The sequence below is a fragment of the Passer domesticus genome, chromosome 3 (assembly GCF_036417665.1).
Source record: "Passer domesticus isolate bPasDom1 chromosome 3, bPasDom1.hap1, whole genome shotgun sequence".
NCBI lineage: Eukaryota > Metazoa > Chordata > Aves > Passeriformes > Passeridae > Passer > Passer domesticus.
The window spans coordinates 113,661,142-113,682,095 of record NC_087476.1 but is presented as its reverse complement, the minus strand read 5'-3'; the positions used below and the strand labels follow the sequence as shown (position 1 = coordinate 113,682,095).

The window sequence follows — 20,954 nt, the reverse complement described above, 5'->3', positions numbered from 1 at the left end:
GGGCCCAAGCTGATCACACAGGGTCAAGGATTCTGCAGACAGAGCTGGACACATGTGATCAGGTGCTCCCAAAGTTAAACAACCTTCAGCTTTATTTGGGGAAAAGGTTTCTTGTAATAACACATTGATGAGAACAATGTTCCTGTGTCACATGAGTTTGCTCAGTGTTCTCTATCCACACTTGCTTGGAACAGTGAAATAGCCTTATTATCTCCAGCTGCAGCAGCCAAATGCAGCACTGAGTGCCCTGCTGCATTCTTCTTTTGCATGCTTGCATTGCAGCTGTAAGTACAGAACACTGGTTTAAACTGCTTAAATTCAGTGCACTCAGTGATGAAGTGGCTTGCAGTGAATGTTGATGTGGAGTAACTTTGGAATTTCTGGATGCTCCTTCCCACAGGGACACGGGGCAGGCTGTGGCCCTCCAGTGGTGGTGCCAGGCTGGGGACAGCCTGCAGCTGGGCTTACCTACCATAGCAGGGCTCGGATGCTCTCCTCTCCCTCCAGTCCCAGCAGAACTGCCTCATGGAGAGCTGTGTTGTTGTGCCTGCACAGGAGGAATGAGCAGTGCACTCAGTACCTAAGGAAACTTAGCAAATAAAACGTAGGAAGTTGAATAGGAGGACACAGAACACACGAGAAGTGTGGTAGGTTTTGGTGATGTTTATCATAATAAGTTGAAGCGGGTGGGGGAAGGAACTGAATAGAACAGCAGCTTTTATAACAGAAGTTATGAGAAATCTTCAGAGCTGGCAACTGGAAGAGGGAGTGTGGATACTGTCCTTGAAAAGACATTTGTGGAGGAGAGATGGGGTTTAGTTCTCTCCGAAACTGGAGCATGTTGATTTCTTTTGGTAAGACCTGGGAAGAGCCGAGGCAGAGGATCGGAACTCACTTACGGCCCTGACTGCTGGTCAATGTCAGCCCCTTTCTGCACCAGAGGGGAGACGGCTCCTGTGTGCTTGTTCAGGACAGCAGCTGAGAGGGCAGGGTGCTCCTCCTCGCTCAGGGAGTTGGGGTCAGCTCCCTGGGACAGAGCAGAGGCAAAGGGGCTGGTAAAACTACAGATTCTTCAGCTGCCACCTCGCTTTTGTGTTATGCCCGTTCAGGTTGGCAAATGGGCTTCGTGCTCAAGACAGAGAGAAGGTCAAAGTGTGTTGTTTTGCTTTCTTCTGAGAATGTTTGTCATCTCCTAGCTCAAAGCCAGAGTTAATGTGTGTAACCGTAGCCAAATGAGATACCAGAGCAGAAACACAGAGATAATGCTTGCTTTTGCTATATAGAGGACTTGATCCTAAATGATAAAACTAATACTTTTTTTTTTTTTTTGTTTGGCTTTGACAAACCCAGAGAAGACTGCCTTATGCATTGATCAAATAGAAATTTGGGGAGATCATCTGTAAATGTAAAATAGGCCTTATCTTCTCTAAAATGCTCTTTCAATCTGAAGACTGGTATTGCAAGGCTGTTGCCTTCTAATTGTCAAGGTGAAGTTGCATTCCAGGCTAATATTCATGCAGTAGACAGCCAAAGAGTTGAAAAAGGAAACTTCAGCAAGTGTTACTTACATCACTGAGCAATTGTTCTATGAAGGTGATTCTTCCTTTCCCAGACTGACCCAGCTCATCCAGCAGCTGTCTGGACTCTGGCTGTGGAGACACACAACAGCCAGGAACATTTCACACAGGGAAAATACAAGTAGGTGGGCCAGATTCTGCATGGAATGAAAGTGCAAAATGCCCACAGTGGCATGAATTTGAGCCTTATTGTTACTAATCCCTGACTTCTTTGGGAATGAGCCTCATTGTTACTAATCCCTGACTTCTTTGGGAATGTCTTTCTGAACCTGACCAAGTGTTGGGTAACCTTGGCTAATATCTCACTACTGAGGTCTCCGTTCAGCAATGTGTCTGCAAATTATTCACTTTATGTCAGTGCAGCTCTCCAGGGCTGTACAAAGATCTGCTCAGCACAGTAAAATTAAACATGACTACATTTTTAGGAGTAAAGTTTGAAGCTTCCAGAACTTGGGGAAGTATTTTGTTTTAAAAATGTGTATGTTTTGCCTCAGTGAAATTAGTTTACTAAATCTTAACAAACAAACAAACCCTAAAACCTTTTCCTTTTATTTCTTCCCAGCTTTCAACCTTTTCTCATTTTTAAAGCTCAGTCACTTGACCAAGCATTTTTATCTCTGGATTCATATCACAGAGCTCTGTATCTTCTCCCACCTGTTGAGTTGTCTGACTGATCCAAGCTTAGATTAATGTACATTCCCCTTTTGAAATTTTCCATGTCATTACTGACAATCCCTTTAGTAGACAGTTCTTTCAGGAAATTTGGTCTCCAGTGAAAGTAAATTCTTGCTTCTTGAATTAAACTAGGCCTCTATGGAGTCAAATGTAAAGTCAAGGAAAGATGACAACACCTCCATATGATGTTGCTTCTGAAAAAAATCTGTAAGAGAATCACTGCAACAGTCCTTAGGCCTAATGCAGTGTCAAAATTGAACGGGTTCAAAATGAGAGAAAAAATCTAATTAAACTCTTTTAGAAAAACAAATTAGTTATTTTCAGTTCTGAACTAAATGTCAGTTACCAATGTCTAGGTTTTGTATTAAGTTGGACTTTTATCTCCTGCCCCCAGTCAGAGTTAAAACCTTTCTACTTTAATGCCTGGATGCCCTCCTTTATGTTAGTGCTGCTCTATAAATCTTTTTTCCTGTCTTTGCAGAGGATACTTACAGAGAGCTTATATTCCTGTCCCATGAGTGTTTTTGACTTGGTTCTCTTTATTTTGCTTCTTGAATGGAGAAGATTGGGATCATCTCTGCCTACCAGAAAGGAAAACAAGTGTTAATTCAAAGCAAAGTCAGTATCCTAACTAGAACTTGGAGCAGAGATCTGGAAATAGTTTATCTAAAATCAAAGCAATATTTATCAGTTTTCCACATGAGAAAGTGATGAAATACTTGTTGCAGTTCAAACTGGTTTTAACAAAAGGTTTGCACAGCTCCCAGTGCAGTGACTGCCTCTTGCCAAGCCTCAGACTGGAAGCACAAAGTAGATGAAACTTACATGTGAATTAAGTATGTCAAATGATGCTATAGGAATTCCTGAATTGCAATGCTGACTTTACAACTGGTTGATTTAATGAGAACCTAAGTCCAAAATGAGATGCCCAAAATGCTCTTACTGACACCAGTGGGAGATTGCAGTTAAACAACATCTCCACATGAATGTATTTCATAATTTCTCATCTCTGCAAAATAGGCCAGAGCTGGCAGTCCATGCAGAGCTCAGGAGTAGAGATAATATTGATATTTATGGTTCCTACTGAAAAGAGTATGTGAAACATCTAAAGTTTGAGTGCTATAATAAAAGCACTGCTGTGACCTGTGGCTGCAGTTCACTGGTCTCCTCAGCTCTCCAGGGATGAAGTTCCCAGGAGTTTTTGAGAGCATCTGTACATTGCTTAAATCTCAACTTGGACACGTTTTGAGACTTAAAAGATCAACTTTAATAGGCACAGAATGTTTGCCTGCCTTGATCTCTAGGCTTCCAAGCTCCACTTCTGTCTTCCTGACTGCTCCATTTATGGTCTACTGTAAAGACAGGGAGGAAAAAATCTCACCAAAATTAGTCTGACTGCCATCCTGTCCATCTGTGAGTTCTGTTCCAGCACTCTGGTAATCATTGCTGAACTTCACTGCTCTGTTAGGATGAATATCCTGTAAAATCATCAAATGCAGGCAGTTACTAAGATTATCATGTAATGCTGCTGTAATCTTAGTGGCACAACACTTGCCTATGAGAAGATACACAGGCTTTGAATATCACTGTCAAGTTACCAGAAGACATTATCATATGTAATTGAACTCTGTTTTGAGGCAAAATTATGTAGCATTTTTTTCTGAACCTTGTGTTAGGTATTTCTTTTGATTTAGAAAAAAAAAAGTGATACAACCTCAATTAATGAAATTAAGATTCTCATCCAAATGAAAATGTTTCTACCACTTGAGAAATTTCACTTCTGAAATGATGTGATACAGTTTTTCAGGCCTCAATAGCAAGGTAAGCTTTCCAAAATTCCACACAAGAGACACAGTCTGAATTTTTGATTTTTGAAATAAGAGATTTTCATCTAGAAAAGCTGGAATTGTGTATGTTGTGATTTTTGGAACATGGTAATTCCTGAGACAGAGATTCCAGATTTTGAATAGAGCTAACAGGAGCTCTGACAAAAGTTATCTCCAAACTATTGAAAATTACTAAGATTAGTTTTTAAGAGCACACTTCACAGGCTGAAGAAAAGCAGGTTCTGAGATCAAAAGCTAAGGGGTGCTAGAATCATCAGACAACATCAGCTGAAAGAACAAATTTAATACTAAGAGCAAACTAACAAAATGTGAGATGATAGCAACATAACCATGAAGCCTGGCTTAATCAGATAAAGATAACTGTTCATCCAGCTCCAACAGAGAAAGAAAAATATTATTTTCTCTGAAGAGGTCAGTTAACAACCTCTGAACAAAAGCATTTCTTGTTTAGACCTGAATTTAAAATACATCAGCATTACACTGCTCTAGTGACAGCTTTAGACCAGCTGCCTCTCAATAGGCCCCATCCCATGAACTGACCTTGTTAACAGCAGCAAAATTCAACGTAATAGTGACTGCACAGTCATCTTCAGAGACAGTGGCATAATTGATCTAAAAGGAAAGAGCAGCCATGAGTTTATCTTAGCAAAAAAACCCAAAAAAACCCAAACAAACAAACAAAAAAAACCCACAGAAGTACTTTAAAGAATAATTCTTGCTGATGGTGTTTCTTGTGCAGCCAATGCACAAAATCACACGTGTGGCCTTTGCCTCCTTGTGATATTGTACCAACACTTCCCATGTCAATGAGAAAGGGGCACGTGTGTTTTGTTTAACTGGAAATTTCACAACAACTGAAACCAAATGGATCTACCAGCCAAATTAATCCAAAACTGTAATGAGGCTGCATTTCATGGAAGTTCAGTCATTCTTCACTGAGATGTTGCAGCTGCACAAAAGGCTGTGTTGTTCCTGGGATTCCCAGATCCAGGAGGCTGCTTTAGTGACACCAGTCTGGAGAAGCACAGTCTGTATTGAAAATTTGGTACTTTTGTGTATCAATTCCTTGAGGCAGTACTGCTGGCAACAAGTCCATGGAAGGCATACAAAAATGAGTGCACAGGTATTTATAAAGAAGTGGAATGAAGATTATATTGCAGTTGGTTGAGAATTTTGAGGTAAGGTTGATTATATTTCTAATCCACGTGAAAAACTGAAAAAGCAGCATTAAACCCAGATAGTTGGCATCTGCTTTGAACCATTTGTTACTTCTGGGGGCACTGCTTTTAAGACAATAAACTGACAAAAGACCAAGAAGCAGCAGGAATAGCCTTCTCTGTGCAATTTTATATTCTTCAGGGTATCCTTTTGAATCCTCTAGCAGAGGAAACAAGTTGCAATGGACTGTACCTCAACTCTGTTAAGCAGATATTCTCTTACAGTTGCACTGCAGCTTCTGAACATCCTGGTGGACAATAGGTCTCAGTGAATATAGAAATCAGGGGTCAAGTATCTACTGGAGGAATCCTAGGTTTCCACTTTCTTACTATATAAAAGCAGCTGAGCAAGGCTTTCTCACTCCCCTTACAGCTCTTAGGTGAGAGAATAGGAATTGCCATTGGAAAAAAAGCAGAAAAAAGTCTTCAGGAGAAGAATGACCAAAAAATGGAACAACCTAACAAGACAAATGACACACACAAGCAGATCAACATCTAAAGAAAAGGGAGACATTTATTTTTCCAGTGTTTATGTAGCAGCCACAATAATCTTTTCATGACTCTTCATAGGAAGATATTACTCACAAGCTCCTTCCTACCTTTCCCATTTGAGGTTCTCCAATCAGTGTTCTGAATTCAAGGTTGTTCTGGGCATAGCTTCGTACATGAGCACAAACATGATCCAGCTGTTTTCTCCAGTAACCTGCCAACAAGGAGTTAAGCAGGAGAAAAGTCCTTAAAATGTGATTAACATTCCTTCTCGTCAAGTGATGGAAGATTTAAAAGATAGCACAGTTTCACTGAGATAAAAAAAAAAATCTGTAGAAAATTCATCTAATCAAGAAAATGAGAAGGAAGTTATAGCCTAAAAAGCCAGGTGAAACACTGTTTCATCTGTAGTGACAATTCATTCTTAGGGCCCTCTATTCATAACAAAGCCATGTCTTAGAATGATCCTTAGTAGTCAAAACTGATTCTGTGTGAAGGGAAAAATCTCAGACCATTCAAGATCATAAGAAAAGAAAAAAGTAAAATACTACAATTAAGCAATTATGTTATTGAACTGATTTTTAGTTGATTTGGGATAACTGACAGGGAAAAATAAGCCAAATCTGAAAACTGCAAACACAGAAACGCAGGATACACAACACTTTGGTCTGTGTAAATTATCCTCCAAATAAATTCCTTTTAATTATATATGTGAGACCATATTAAAAGCTTAAGCATTCCTGCTCTTTTGCCTGTCAGGATTTCTTTGAGAGAGTCAGCATTCCTTTATGCTGATAGAGGGCACAAAACATAAGGGGCTTAATGTGCCTGGATTAAAAACTCATCTTAAGCCATTTAGAGCTTTTGCACCTCCTGTCCAGGCAATTCCAGAGCTACATTTTGTTTTCATCAGAGAAAAAACACAAATGGACTTGTTCTCATTTTTAACTGATTGTTTTCAGGATCTGGCTGATTTTCCTTTTTAGCATCCTCATGGTAAATACAGAGCATGATTCATTTTATTGTAAATAAACTGTGTAGGCTTGGTAACCTCATTTAACTGACACAATGCAGCTGCTCTGACCTTATCCTTTCCTTCATGTTAAGTGAAGCTTAAAACAGTGAAAAGAGACCAAGCCAGAAGGAAAGTGCTGCTCTGGCTTTTACAAGACAAAACAAGGGCACAAGGAGTTTGGGCTTGGAAGACTGAAGGTTGACAAATGATGCTATGGCAAACTAAACCAACCAATCTTACTTGTTAATCAGCTTTAAATGAATAGAAAAAGAAGGATCCACAGAACAACATAAATTGTTCCCTGCTGTAGTCTCATATGAAAAAACTAATACAAACTGAAAGCAGTGTTTAAAACATCTTAAATAAACTACTTGGTGAGTGATCTCTCCATAGAACTCAGTATTATTTGCAATAAAGTGGTTCATAACTAGCCCAGATCCCCAGATTTTATTTGAAAAAATCCAGATGGTCAGGAACATATTCTTGCACGGTTGATGTTCTATTAGATCTTGAAGGATTTTTGGCAGCATTGATGGAATACTTGAATCCATGCTGCCAATAGCAGATTATACCTATATCACACTGATTTAACCTTTGTTACAGTAGAAAAAGGAAGTTCTTTGTGAAGTTTACCTGGTAAATGTCTTGCTTCCTGTTCAAAACAGACTGAAAGTACAGCAAAAAAAGAAATACAGTATACACCAGAGGATTAGTGCTTTGGTACTGCTGTTGTTTGCCCCTTTTTTAACTGTTTAATATTTTTTTTAATCTTCACATATGAAAAGAAGGTTAGTTAACAGTTGATACGGTCAAGAAATAATAACCTCCACCATTTTATTTAATCACTTCTATTAAAAAACTTGAATATCAAATGTCTGATCCTATTCTGAATAAAGAAATAATGGTCATATTTGGCAAACATAAACAAGATTTTCCTGGGTGATATGGCATGGTTTTGTTGATACTGATAGTTTCAAGCCATGTATACAACTCAGCACGAACTGACTGTAAGAGACATTTATTGATTTATGGAATGAAATAAGTTCCTCAGTCCTTGGCAGGATCTAAAGGAGAATACATTACACAGTGCAACTTAACAAAGTTACCTCTGCCAAGTGGACAAAAGTGAAAACAACTCAAAAGCAGCTCAGAATTTCTGCCCAACCTTTCCCAGTGATAGCAGTTCTCACTCACAAGTCAAGAGCTGTACTTCTGACAGAGATATACAAATATTCAGTGTGACTTTGCTTTTTTCTTGGCACTATTAGGGGCCAATCCTTTTTTATCTCTGACTAAATTAAGCTCCCTGACATGTTGAGTCAAGTTCTGTATTTCCTACAGTGATGCCTAAGAGAACATGCCACATTTCAGAGGAAGGGAGAAGAAAAACAGATTTCCCCAGTGATTATTTTAGGAATCAGAGTCCATCTGAATACAGACACACAGAGTTGAAAGAGAAATTTCTAACATTCATTAGCAACTTTTACTACCCAATAGAAAATTAATTCTGGTAACAGCCTGAGGGGTTGATCATCTGATTGCTGAAGAGAGCTAGATGAGAAAGTGGATGCAAAAGAGTAACTGCTCCTCTAAACCCGGTTTTGGTGCTGTAATGATTTAAAATTAACTCATTCTATGGTTTGCCCAGTTGGACTGCCCTGTGAGATTAAAGACAATTTTGCCCACTGAGTCATTTATTAGAACCCTAATTAATACCAATGGACTATCTTCAAGGGTTTGGGATCCAGAAAGCTGAAGATTTCTCAGGATCGTAAAACTAAAACCTCTAAAAATGGCAAGCATTTAATGACAGCAAACAGCCAAGTGATTCCACAAAGAACAAAGTGACCACAAAACTCCCTGTGAAGGAAAGTTTTCTGCACTACTGATACTGCTCCTACTGTAGTCTGTGAGAGGAAAGACTCTTCAATGAGTGATGTTTTCATAATCCTATTAAGAATCCCTTCCTCTAGTTTAGTTTTCTTTGCTTCTGAAGCTTCTATAATTTATTCCACAACAAGTTCCTCATGTAGACAAGCTTCATCATATTTTCAAGATCTCTGATCCCCTGTGTCTCAGAGTTTTGTTTATCAATATCCCTGCAGGTGCCATCACAGCTCCACAAAAGTTCACATGGCAAGGACTGGGGAGGGTGCTGGGAACTGGGAGCTGTTCAGTGGTTTCCAATTCCAGTTCAGGACACCTGCCTCCAGTCTTGTGGGATCTGAAGAAATCAAACTGCTAACAATTTAGTAAGGCTGTACAGGGCTCAGTAACCCAAATTTTGGTATCACTGATAGCTTTATTTTAGCTATTGGTGGAGATTTAAGGCAGTGCTTTTACAAGTGACTGGTGGAAACAGACTTGTAAAGATGTAAATGAGTGTCCTACTGATGCCACATTCCATACACTATAATACTTTCAAGAAAAAGAGTAAGGTCATGAATTGTTTAGAAATCATAAAATCAGAGCTTCTAACCTTTGCCAGGACTAATGGCTGTCAGGAGAGGCTTATGATCACTCATCTTTTCCAACTTTTCTTTTTGTGAAATCAGCTCAAGCTCCTTCTTTTCCAACAGTTTGCTGGATGGGTAAAAAAGTCCAATGGTTTGGGTTCCTTTATCTTCTCTTTCTGTTAGTTCTGCCCTTGATTTGGGCAAGGAAACAGGACAAGTTTGCCAGCCAGCCTGTAATAGTTTTGCCTGTCGGGGGTGGAGGAGAAGGGAAAATGTAAGTAATATAGATATAATTCAATGGCTTACAAGCATAACTACCCAGAACACCAAACTGTAAGAGAATTAAAAAGCTGGCAGGAAGAATAATTACCAATTTTAAAATTTTAATTACCAGTCTGTAACAACAATGCAACTTATCACAAATATTCAAGCAAAATCCAAATTCTTCACGATTGCCAGGGGATGGGTATGCTTTTGTAGGGCAAAAGCTGGCCTTGTTAAGTGTTGGGCTCTTTCTTAAACAGTTTAAAAACAACTACTACTTTTGTGTGAAAGAATACCTTGTATCAGCAGACCACAAATAATTCACAGCCAGTAAGATAAAACTACTTGAAGGGCTAAGACTTTTGAAAGGGTGATTGTTTCTCATTTTGCCATTTACAAAGAGGCTGGATTGAGGCCTTGGGCTGAGGCTGCTTTGCAGCAGAAAGCAAAACAAACATTTTTGTCCTCCTTGTGCTCCCAGCCCACAGCATTGTCCCAAGGAAATGAATGGAGCTGTGCTGATCCATACCCCCAGTGCAGCAGCCTCTCAGCTGAGCTCAAACCTGGCTTTGTAACACTGGGTGTCCTACCTGAGAGGATGCCAGGGAGTCCCCACGGTCCATGGGACTGCCAGGAGAGCTCTGCCTGGATGGGGGCTCTATGTAGACACCACAGAACACGCAGAAGCGAGCATAGGGCTGGTTGCTGGTACCACACTTGGAACAAGTAAAGTAGGATGGAGGAGGTCCAGGCTGGAAAGTTCAATGCAATATTTGTCACTGGAGAAACATAGGATGAATGATTCAGAAATTAAAACAGCAGAGGAATGAATTAAAAGGAAGTAAAGTATCATACTGAGTGCCCTAGTACAGTACAGGACTAATGGTTATTTATGCATATAGGGGAGTGTTTCAAATTTTATGTGCATTCAGTTCACAGAGAATAAATTCTCCTTGAGTGTGATCTTAGATAGAAGCACTGTACAAGGGGAAATTGTTTACATTGATTGTAACTCTACTGAGCAGCAGTTAAGTACTTGTCCTTACTGAAGTTAAGGAGGCCTTCAGTCAAAACAATTGCATGCATCATCTCATATCTGGTAATTGCCTGTGTAGGTGATTATAGCCCAGAGCTGTTATGGGAAAACTTGCATTGGGTCAGCCTGTACTTTAACCTTTGATGGTTAAGCTACTTTGCCTGAGCACAGGGCTGTTACATCTCAGCTGATGCAATGACCTGGTGCTTGTTGACCCATGATAATTTGTTTGCAGCTCTAAACCCTGGGGTCACTGACTGATGTGGGGTCAGGATGTCTCCTAAGCCATTCATTTTTCCACACACAATCCTCTATGCTCTAAGCAAGTATCTCGATGATAACAGTGTTGACTGACTGGCAGGAGCTTTGCAGAGAGCAGTGTGACACTGCTGCAGCCCCGGGTTTGTCCCCACAGCAGCAGGAGCACGTGCCTTGGCCCCACACCAGGCGCAGAAGCGGGCGTCGCTCTGGTTCACACCGCTGCACTTGGAGCACTGAGCTGTCTTCCTTGGCTGGCCCTGCACAGGTGGGCAGGAGTCTCCTCCAAACACGGGCTGATCAAACAAAACAAGCATTAGGGAGGAAATCAGGAAGGAAAGTCCAAAGGCCTAATGAGGGGAAAGAGGAAAGCAAGCTGCTCTGGCAACATAAAGTAATATTCGGCCTAAAGGAATTCTTGCAGCTTACAATGAGCCACAGAGTGACTTGGATCTAACCTATAATTTTCATTACAAAATTCATTACAAATGTAGCATTAATTAATTTGAAAATATTTTTAGCAGAGCTAGCACTAAAAATAACCTTATCAATGGTGTGCTTTTAATCTGAGTATTTATTAGTAGGGCCCTATGTATAAGTACAGATGGAATTAAGATGGAGGTTTCTCTACTGACTTGCATTTTCAAATCCAACACACCATTTTCCTTGTACCTTTCTTTATAGTAGTATGGCAGGGAGAATGTGTTTAGGCAAAGAGTTTCCTCACAGTTTGGAATTTGCCGCATAAATATTTTTTGCACTCTTGTGCAAATTATATATTACTCAACTTTTCTACAATTAACTTATATGAGTAAGCAAAACAGGTTTTTCATCTGAAACTTCTAGAGCTTAAGTACAGATCCCAGTTAGGACAAACAGGACTTAAAAATGTTTTGTTAGGTTTTGCCTTAAGGCTTTTGCAATTTATTTTCTCTACAAGTCAGGAATATGGATAGGGGACAGAACCCATGGAAAATTATTTTGATTACACCATAACAGCAAGTAGGCAAACACAAAATAGCCCTGTTTTAATCTGTGGCCTGCATTGCAATTTGAACAATGTAATTTGGGGGTTCAGTTGGAAAATAAAATTTGGAAAAGCACAAGTCTAAGTATGTTCTAAATATAAATTACTTAATAGCCATTAATAATGAGATCATCATGATTACTATTATTAAAAGTACTCTTGTTATCACTAATTCATCACTATTATTAGCAAATTTTCTGATTACTATTAATAATTCTTGGCATTTAACTTATTCAGCTAATACAGGTCTCACATTCAAGTCACATGCCTAACTACATATGCAGCTACATATTATCTACACACATATCTGCATTCAGTGAAGCAGCCAAACATACATTTATCTTATGTAAGTGCAGAATCCTACTGAAATTCACTTTGAAATGACACTTATGTAGCTATACAAGAGACTTTCGCCTCTAGCTATGGACAGTTTTAGACCTCAGGATGTTAATCATTATAATCTGAAGATTTTAACTTACAAACCATTATTGTTCTATCATTATTATGTTTATGACAACATGGAGAAGTGAAATGTACTAGACATTTTTCATACAAGATTTTTTCAGTACTGAAAATAAAATTCTTCTAAGGAACCAAGCTAAACGGGGAGTTGAAACAGAGCAATTTTAAGGGGTAATATTTCAGTGCTTTTCTCACCTCTGTGCAGTCACAGCCCAATACAAGCATGCTAGCTGTATGCATGTAGGAGAAGCAGCAAGTGGAGATAAGAAAAATAATGTAAAAGTGGAGATATGAAAAATAATGCAAAAGTGTATTCTATTTTCAGAAAATTGAAATCAGTGTGATTGATGTTCCTGATGTATATACTCAACTTTTCTATTGCAATTGAGAGTAATCTGGACACAAACAAGACTCCTTGGAGTCAAGGCTACCCATTTTCTAAGAGCCTTCTGAGCTTTCTCAATGGCATTCACAATCCTGACTTCCATGTGAGAAACTTGAAGATACATGAGACACTTATGTTTAGCTGGACATTTGTGGTGGAGCTCCTGTGGGAGGACTGGGCTTAAATATGACATTGGGGAGAGAATCTCTGCTTTGGTAACACAGGGACACGGGGACACGACTTCAGTTTTCCAGAGATAAAGGATGTTGTGCTGTGGTTTGATTCCCCCAGTGTGATTGAAGTCTTACCAACTGTACTTCAGGCAGCTTGCTCTCACAAGTTGCACAGTGTTTATGGTGCAGAGGATTTCCTGTGCCACACACCTGACAAATGACTTTGCCCTTTTAAACAGAGAGAAAATATATTTTACATAGTATTTCAAAACTGTCAACAAAAAGACAAAGAAGAAGACAATCTTACGAAATGCTGTAGTTATTCAGCCCTGCAGATTAGGATATCCTTCAAGTCTGGGCTGTTTCACACTTTGGTTAGGCCATGTTGCCTCTCATCACATGGGGACTATTCTATTTTAAATTATGGTATAGTTTCCTTAGGACATGCAGTATCAGTATCTCCAGGTCTTTGTATACTCTGGTTTCAGTTTGTTTAGTCACTATACTCACAAAAACCAGACAGCCCAGTATCTGCACAGACAATTATGAGTAATAATATAATACCATAATACTATGAGGTGCCTTAAAAGACTTCTGGTGGTGAGATAACCCTGGCTGAAGACCAGGTGCCCAACAAAGTCATTCTATTACTCCCCTCCTCAGCTGGACAGAGACGAGAAAATATGATGAAAAGCTCATGAGTTTAAGGGCAGGGAGAGATCACTCACTGATTACTGTCAGGGGAAAAACAGACTCATCTTGGGCAAAGTTACTGAATTTATTACCAACCAAATCAGAGTAGAAAAATGAGGAATCAAACCAAATCTCAAAAAACACCTTCCCCTCCTTCTTCCTTCCTTCTTGGACTTAACTTTCCTCCTGATTCTCTGTCTCCTGCCCTCCTCAGGAGCACAGGGAAATGGGGGTTAAGGTCAGCTAATCACACATTGCCTCTGCTGCCCCTTCCTTCTCAAGGGAGGTAGGTCCATGTCTTTCTTGTACTGGGAAATCTTTAATCCCTTTTTCCATTCAAGCTGTTTTAAATCCCACTAACCCTTAAAGCTGTCCATAATATAATTATACAAGGCCAGGTTGGATCAAAATATTTGTAATGAAGTCATCTGTTAGAAAAATGCATGCCACATTTAAATGAGTTAAATGACTATTTTGTTTTACTTATTCTCAATTACCTTTATGCAGATGTTGTTTTGGGGCTGCAGCTGTGGAGCTATTGGTGCCTCACAGATAATGCAAGTGGGTGTATTCATTGGCACAAGATGTCTGCACTCAAGGCACGGTGCCATCTGAAGGAGAAGCCACATCACAGTTATGTTAAGGACCACAATGAGATCATTAAGGTTGTAATGAGATTTCAGTATTTTCCTAGCTGGAGTCTACATCAGCAGCAAGGTCACTGTAAACACAGCAACTGACAGCAACTGGTGCTGATACTGATCCTTAAAGATCAAAGGATCATATTGAGAAAATATTAAGACATCTGGAAAGAGAATGCTAGAAAAGTATTAAGGTAATTTTCAATACAATGAAAATGATAAAGTAGGACTAGCAAGGTGCTGTGGTCCTTGAGGGGACCTGTGACAAGGCTTTCTTTCTCTTTCCAAGACTAAAATTACAATCCTGTTATTCCACTGTCACACAGGTAATTGAAATTCTCCTAATTATGAACCTAATCTAAGGAGGTGGTGAATCTCAGTCATTACTTAAAACTACAGCATTGCCCAGACCAGACAACCCTCTGATGATATAGGAAGGGAAACAACCACTGACTTGTTAGATCAGGTCATGATCTCTTGGGAAGAGCTTAGACAAGACAGTTACACACACCACTCCAAAAACTTGGTGCATTTGCCCACACATGCCACCATTTAAAGTTTCAGGTCTGGTAGTGCTTCCTGACATAGGCAAATAATTTACTTTTTCTTTGTTTTCCTTATTAGAATACATGGCCCTTGAAGAAATCTATGGTCAGTTTCACCCATTGCTGGAGAATTTCATTGGGTCCAGTGCTAAAGGTATTGAGCAGAACAAAGCAATTAGAGCAGAACTTTGAAATGAAAGTGTGAGTAGGTAACAGGTTTGCCAGCATTGACTGTGTAAGTTGCAGAGGCTGCTGTTCTTTGCAAGGATGGTGTGTGGATTGCTGTGATGTTTTGCTGACCTGTGTTCCCTCGGGGACTGGGAAGCGCTGGACTGGCACAGGGGGGACAGGAGATCCACATTTCTGGCAGAAGTGAGCCAAGGGCTCAGACAGGCGAGGGGCAGAGCAATGTGCACATCTGAAAGTAAGAGCAAACTGGCTGAGCTGGGTTTAATATTGCACTGCTGCATAATAATGAATAATCTGGAATTGGTTGTGACAGGACGTAGCCCACTGATTTCTCAGTTGTGGTGGAACACCACACCATGCCCCAACATCCACGATATGGAGTTCTGAACTCTAAACAGCTTTGCAAGGTAGAAAGCTCTCTGGCTACTATGGAGTTTCATACTTTCCTCCTCATCATGGGACATAAACAGGTCTCCAGACAGGCAGTCTGTGTCAGGCCTCACTGCTGCACCATGGGGAGCCACCGATGTAGATCACAGAACTTTTTCAATACTGATAAGCATTAATGCTCTGTGAGACTGCTCCCGTGAGAAGTGTTCCCCTACAGCACTGAGGGTGTACTATAATGTGAAAAGACAGTTTATCCTCTGATCCTATGGGTCTTAGGAGTTTTTTTTAAGGAATGATAAGACAGCTGATAACTGACAGTTGAAAACTACATTTAAGAAACTGAATTTTCAAAGTCCTATCTAGATTATACTCTGCAGCTATGAGCCAGGGTCTGGTCTGTCTTTGCCTTCCTATTTTTTATAGAGGCCCACAATATTATCAGCTTGGTTGCAAAAGGATCAGATATTTTCCAAAGGACAAATATGTCAAAAGGAGAAGCCACTTACTTAAAGAAATCTGTTTCACTCTGGATCCTTGACACCTGTGTGCTTGCTAAGCTTTTCTGGCTAGTCACTGCAGAGGAACTTGCAAACTGAAATAGAGGTAATTCTTTATGTTTTAGTAAGGAAATATTTGCAAAATATATAGAAAGATAGAAAAAGCAATTTGAAATAAACTGCACTGAAATGCACTGCTTTGAGGAGCCTTCCTTCCCCTATTAGCTGCATTAAGGACACATGGCTTCTTGTAACAAAAAAAATAAAATCTATGCCTTGCTACATACTTCCACCACAGTATTACTGAATATTGAGTTTTAAATATTAACTTGCCAACAAACAGCAGTAAGTATTTGCTAACTGCAGACTCAGAAATGTATTAGAAAAGAATTAGTAGGAATGTAGTCAGTATTGATTTCCTTTGCCTGGTTTTATCCACACTGACAACTCTGTCCTGCTTTGGGCATTCCTATTCTCGTGCATCATTACTATTACATTTAAATCAGGACTGTAGAATCCAGGGAAAGGCATTAATAGCTGAGAGATCACAAATCTTCACCTCCTCCTTTTTTAGACCTCTGTCCTGATGACAGCCTTGCAGAGTTTTCTTCAGCCTACCCCTTGGCTCACCTGCAATGACTCCACTGGCTGTGCTGAGGTGGATTCCTCTCTGTGCTCTGTGGCTCCCAAACCACTGGCAAGGAGCTGAGGTCCTTGAGGGGATCTCTGAGTAGCCTTTCTGTCTGTTTCAAAGATTAAAATTACAACCCTGTTATTCCACTGTCACCCACTTCATGCTTTAGTTAATATGTATCTGAACAGGAATGTTACATACTAGTTAAGCATAATTAAAAACAAATTTGGCATCCACATTTTGGGTTCAAATAAACTGCATGGAATTACAGGAAATGAAACTAGAAGAAGCCCCACACCTCTCTGACAGAGCTTACTTTTGTGTTTTAATTTATTTACAGTTTTCTTCCTTCCTGCATGCTAAAAAACCCCAGCTCCTAAGAGTAAATTAATGAGTAAACATTAATATAATTACCTGCTCTAAAACAGTCCCATTGCTGTTGCCATGGAATAAGAGATTTTATCTACAGAGAAAATCTGGGTGAAGCTTTCATTTCTGCTCAGTGTATTTATTTTGGAATCTTGCTGCAAGCAAACATCAGTAAAGAGACTCTGTAAAGGATTTGCAATCCCATCAATTTAGGAGTATCTTCTGGCACAAAGGGAAATACAGACAGGGCATTGTTGTGCTGCTGAATGATGTTTTAATGTGCTTTTAAGAAGTCATGTGAAATGTATGGAAGGTAAATTTTGTTCTCTATTTGCAGTGTTGAGCAATCCAAACTGGAATTTCCAGAGGATGTTCTGTCCTCTGAGAGGGTTTTAAAATTACCCACGTTTTACAAGTGATACAAGAGGGAAACTCTATGCTATTTTCTGCTAGAACAGAAGAGTATCTCAGTTTTATGAAGTGGTGCTTACCTTGAAGGTCTTGGGATGTTTCACCCCAGGCAGGCTTGATTTCCACATTCAGTCTATTCTTCTTAGGTTTTGTAGTAAATGTTCCACCTTCCTTATTCTAAAATGTAATTCCATTTGAATTCCAAATAAAATTTTTGCTTTTGCTCTAATCCTCTCTTGCTATAGTTATTAGTTAAAATTTTAAGAGTACATGCTTAAGGTATTTATTTTCAATGCAAGCATGTGAAAAGCTTAATTTTAACATTACAAAAAGGACTAAGGCAGCAAAGATGGGCAAACAGAGCAAATAAGATATGTGAATAAAACTGGCAGTCAAAGCTTAATCTCTAAATAATATATATATAACATATATCATAATATCACATATCATAAAAATTTTATACTCACACAAGGGGTTACAATTTCCAAAAATTACCTGTGTGGCCATATCTTTCAGGAAATTCTTGTCATCATCTTCAACAGGGAAAACAGAGTTTGGTTGCTGGTACTCTACCACAAACACCTTTGTCACAATTGAACTCTCCCTGTAGTCCCTGAAAATCAATATTCACAAACTAAGAACCTGCCACAGACCTGTGTGCTGCAAAAGAAAATCACTGATGGATGTGGCTTATTAGATGGAACATCCTTTCCAAGCTTGCAGTCATTATTGCAGTAGAATCCTGAGCAATACTTATTTGCTAAAACAACTGTCATTCTCTAATACTTATTAAAATGTAATAGTGGATTGAAATTGCTGTAAATGTCCAAACCACTCTTCCATGATTTATTGTCATTATAGTGAATCTCTGAAAATGTCTTAGTAAAAACAGATTGAAAACAAGTGTTTATCTAGGCAGTGACAGCAAGAAAATAAACATAGGCCTGGGTTTTGTGTGTTATATAATGTTGTATTGCAGTGCAGACACAAGCACAGGCTGGCTGCAGGTAATGCCAACAGGGAACAGCAAACACCAATCTCCAAGTGGAGTGGAAATTCCTGCTCCCTTGGAAATAAAAGATAATAAAGTACAGACAAAGAATCGATGTGTCCTCTCTCTGTTCCTAAGCATGAAGTTAGTTTGGACAAAGTCAGTGGCTGTGCAGCAAAATCCAGTTTTCTTTCAATGTACTGTATTTTTGCTTCACCCAATGTTGTATTTAAGCTGTGAGGTTCAGCATTCTGTGATCCTTTGGGAGAAATGAAGCAAATTCCTGGGAAGACCAGCTTCTATAAACCCACAGAACCACTGGGTGACCCCAGAAACACCAGCCTGGTTTCTCTGGTGTTTCTGATGGTCACACTCCAAAGGATGAGCTCTCAAGACAGTACATCAGCTTCTCACCCACAGTTGGGATCACTGGACACCCAGAGACCAGGGGATAACACCCAAGAGGTTATCCAACCACACAAACACTTGATGGATAAAAATTATCCTGAGAAAGCCAAGTCAGTGCTATTCATGAGGATCAAACTGGCTGGGGAAAGGCTCATCTCTCACCTGCAGGGTTTGGAGTGCTTTAAACAACACAGGCTATGGCAGGGACGTCTGTCCCTTGCCAAAACAGGGCTAAAATAAACCAAAACAGGATACTCACTTTGTAACTGCCAGGGCCTTGACCATTATTTTCCCCTCTGGCAATATGATAGGGCCCTTATACTCCAAAGTGTTGTATGGCCCATGGCCAGGTTTCCTAGTGAGTTCTGGTTTACTTCCATCTAAAGTGTAATAAATAGAGGCCCCAGGTGTATCTGAAAGAAACAGAAAAATTAATTCCTCACACTGTAGGCAACCTTGGGAAAACAAAGTACTCACTACCCTGCTTGATTTTTCTCACATGAAGAAAATAAAGCAGGTCCATAAGTGACTGAATGTTTGGGATCAAAACTGTTTCTCCCATGAAGTATCAGTTACTCAACAAAAGCAGTTTCACTGTAAGCAATATTTCTGACAGCAAAATATGATTTTGCATGCAAACCTTGCAGCAGCTTGTCCATTCCAATGACAGAAAGGGTATTTTCTGTGACAATTCAAAAATTGTAATGACAACACTGGGAGTGAGCCTGGCATATGATTCTTTCAAGCACTGTTTTTGCAGTCAAAGCCAAATGCAACAGCTTAAAAGCTTGGCCTTGGAAGCAATTAAGACTGCTAACACATAATTTTTATGTCAGTAATATTGTTTGGATGCATAAAATTACATGCAAGTATATTTGGTGCATCAATCCTACTGGTTAATTTTATAAATTCCTTAAATGCACACTCCAAAAATCATGATTAAATGTGGAAAAAGTATAAAGGCCAAATATTTCCAATGGACACATAAGTACAGGTTAGAGGTGGAGTTAAAGCTCTTGTTCATACCTGATTTTATTTCTATGAGAGTATTTGTGTCTATTTCCCGTTGAGCTTTCCCTGGAGGTGGGATTCGAAGTGGGATGATCTGGGGAGCTGAGACAGAGCCAGCTGTCATTTTTTCAGCAGTGATCTTTAAAACAGAAAAGTAAAAAGGCAGACAATCATTTTCCTAAAAAGAAGAATGCACTGAGGAATACAGTCTTTTAGCATGACTCTTGTCTTTGTTTCTCTAAAGAGAGAAGACTGGATTCTTTAAACCATCCTGTGACTGTGGTTCTGTGTGGTTGAGATTAACAGCATTAGCACCTCATGTCAGTGATACATGGAAGGAGGAAGGGACAGGAATCTCCACCCTAACCATGGCAGATGTGAAACCATCCTCGTCCCACTATGGCCACCTGCGTAAGTACAAGATGCCCTGGAGAGGACTAAAGAAAACCAGGTATTTCTTAAGCTTATGCCAGTTATCATGTGAATGCAGAATATATCCATGGAACAGGTGCCAAACCTGATGTACATAGCCATTGTCATGTCATGTGATTCAAGAATGGAAAATTTCATTTAGGTATGATGACATTTTACAAAACAAAGAGAATGTACTCCAGATCGTGGGAATTGGTGCTCAGGGCCAGGAAACACGGATTTGGTTCTGCCACCAACCCTGCAGTGCTCCAGAACAGCTCTGATGCTACTCATCACTGCAGGCAGCGGGGGACACTCCCCATCCTCTGTGGCCAAGCTGTCCCAGTGCTCCTTCACAGGATGCTGAACCTTTCCCGTGGAAGCGGGGCACTTCCCATGTCCCACATTCTCTGTCCCATTTCTGGGCACCACCGCGCCGAGCCCGCTCCATCCTCTGACACACACCCACGAACCACGGGCGGATCGGCTCCTTCCCCGACCCGAGGGGCAGGCGTCCATCCCTCCCCGACCCGAGGGGCAGGCGTCCATCCCTCCCGACCCGAGGGGCAGGCGTTCATCCCTCCCCGACCCGAGGGGCAGGCGTTCATCCCTCCCCGACCCGAGGGGCAGGCGTTCATCCCTCCCCTCACGCTCCCCCCGCTCCGGGCACCCCCAAGCTACGCGGGCCCCGCTCCAGCTTTTGGGATCGCATCCCTGGCGGCCCCCCACACCTCGCCCCGCTCCGTGGCTGCTGCCCAGCCGCTGCTCACCCGCCGGATCCCGCTGGATCCCGCCCGGTGCCGCTGGATCCCGCCGGATCCCGCCCCTCCCGCTCCGTTTCCAGGGACGCCGCTCCCGCCGCTCCCGCCGCCCATTGGCCGTT

At 40.5% G+C, this 20,954-nt stretch overlaps 1 protein-coding gene across 7 annotated transcripts; it reads right to left on the bottom strand.

The window, feature by feature from the left end:
• Window positions 1-58: 58 nt before the first annotated feature.
• Window positions 59-20,932, bottom strand: DZANK1 (double zinc ribbon and ankyrin repeat domains 1). Of its 7 annotated transcripts, none has more exons than XM_064415233.1 (21): window positions 20,853-20,932; window positions 19,676-19,800; window positions 18,909-19,062; window positions 17,746-17,863; window positions 17,331-17,427; window positions 16,467-16,579; window positions 15,846-15,931; window positions 15,061-15,178; window positions 14,072-14,185; window positions 13,017-13,109; window positions 11,008-11,130; window positions 10,131-10,292; window positions 9,300-9,522; window positions 5,916-6,019; window positions 4,640-4,711; window positions 3,634-3,730; window positions 2,745-2,833; window positions 1,569-1,649; window positions 900-1,027; window positions 473-547; window positions 59-282 (listed from the first exon to the last, which is right to left on the bottom strand). In XM_064415233.1, exons 2-21 carry the CDS (start codon window positions 19,782-19,784, stop codon window positions 162-164), a joined length of 2,277 nt encoding a protein of 758 aa, XP_064271303.1. In that variant the 5' UTR covers window positions 19,785-19,800; window positions 20,853-20,932; the 3' UTR covers window positions 59-161. The 7 variants fall into 7 exon arrangements, with proteins under 7 accessions (XP_064271303.1, XP_064271302.1, XP_064271304.1 ...); XM_064415232.1 differs by having other exon boundaries at window positions 19,676-19,799; window positions 20,842-20,931; XM_064415234.1 differs by having other exon boundaries at window positions 20,883-20,891.
• Between the last annotated feature and the right edge of the window lie 22 nt (window positions 20,933-20,954).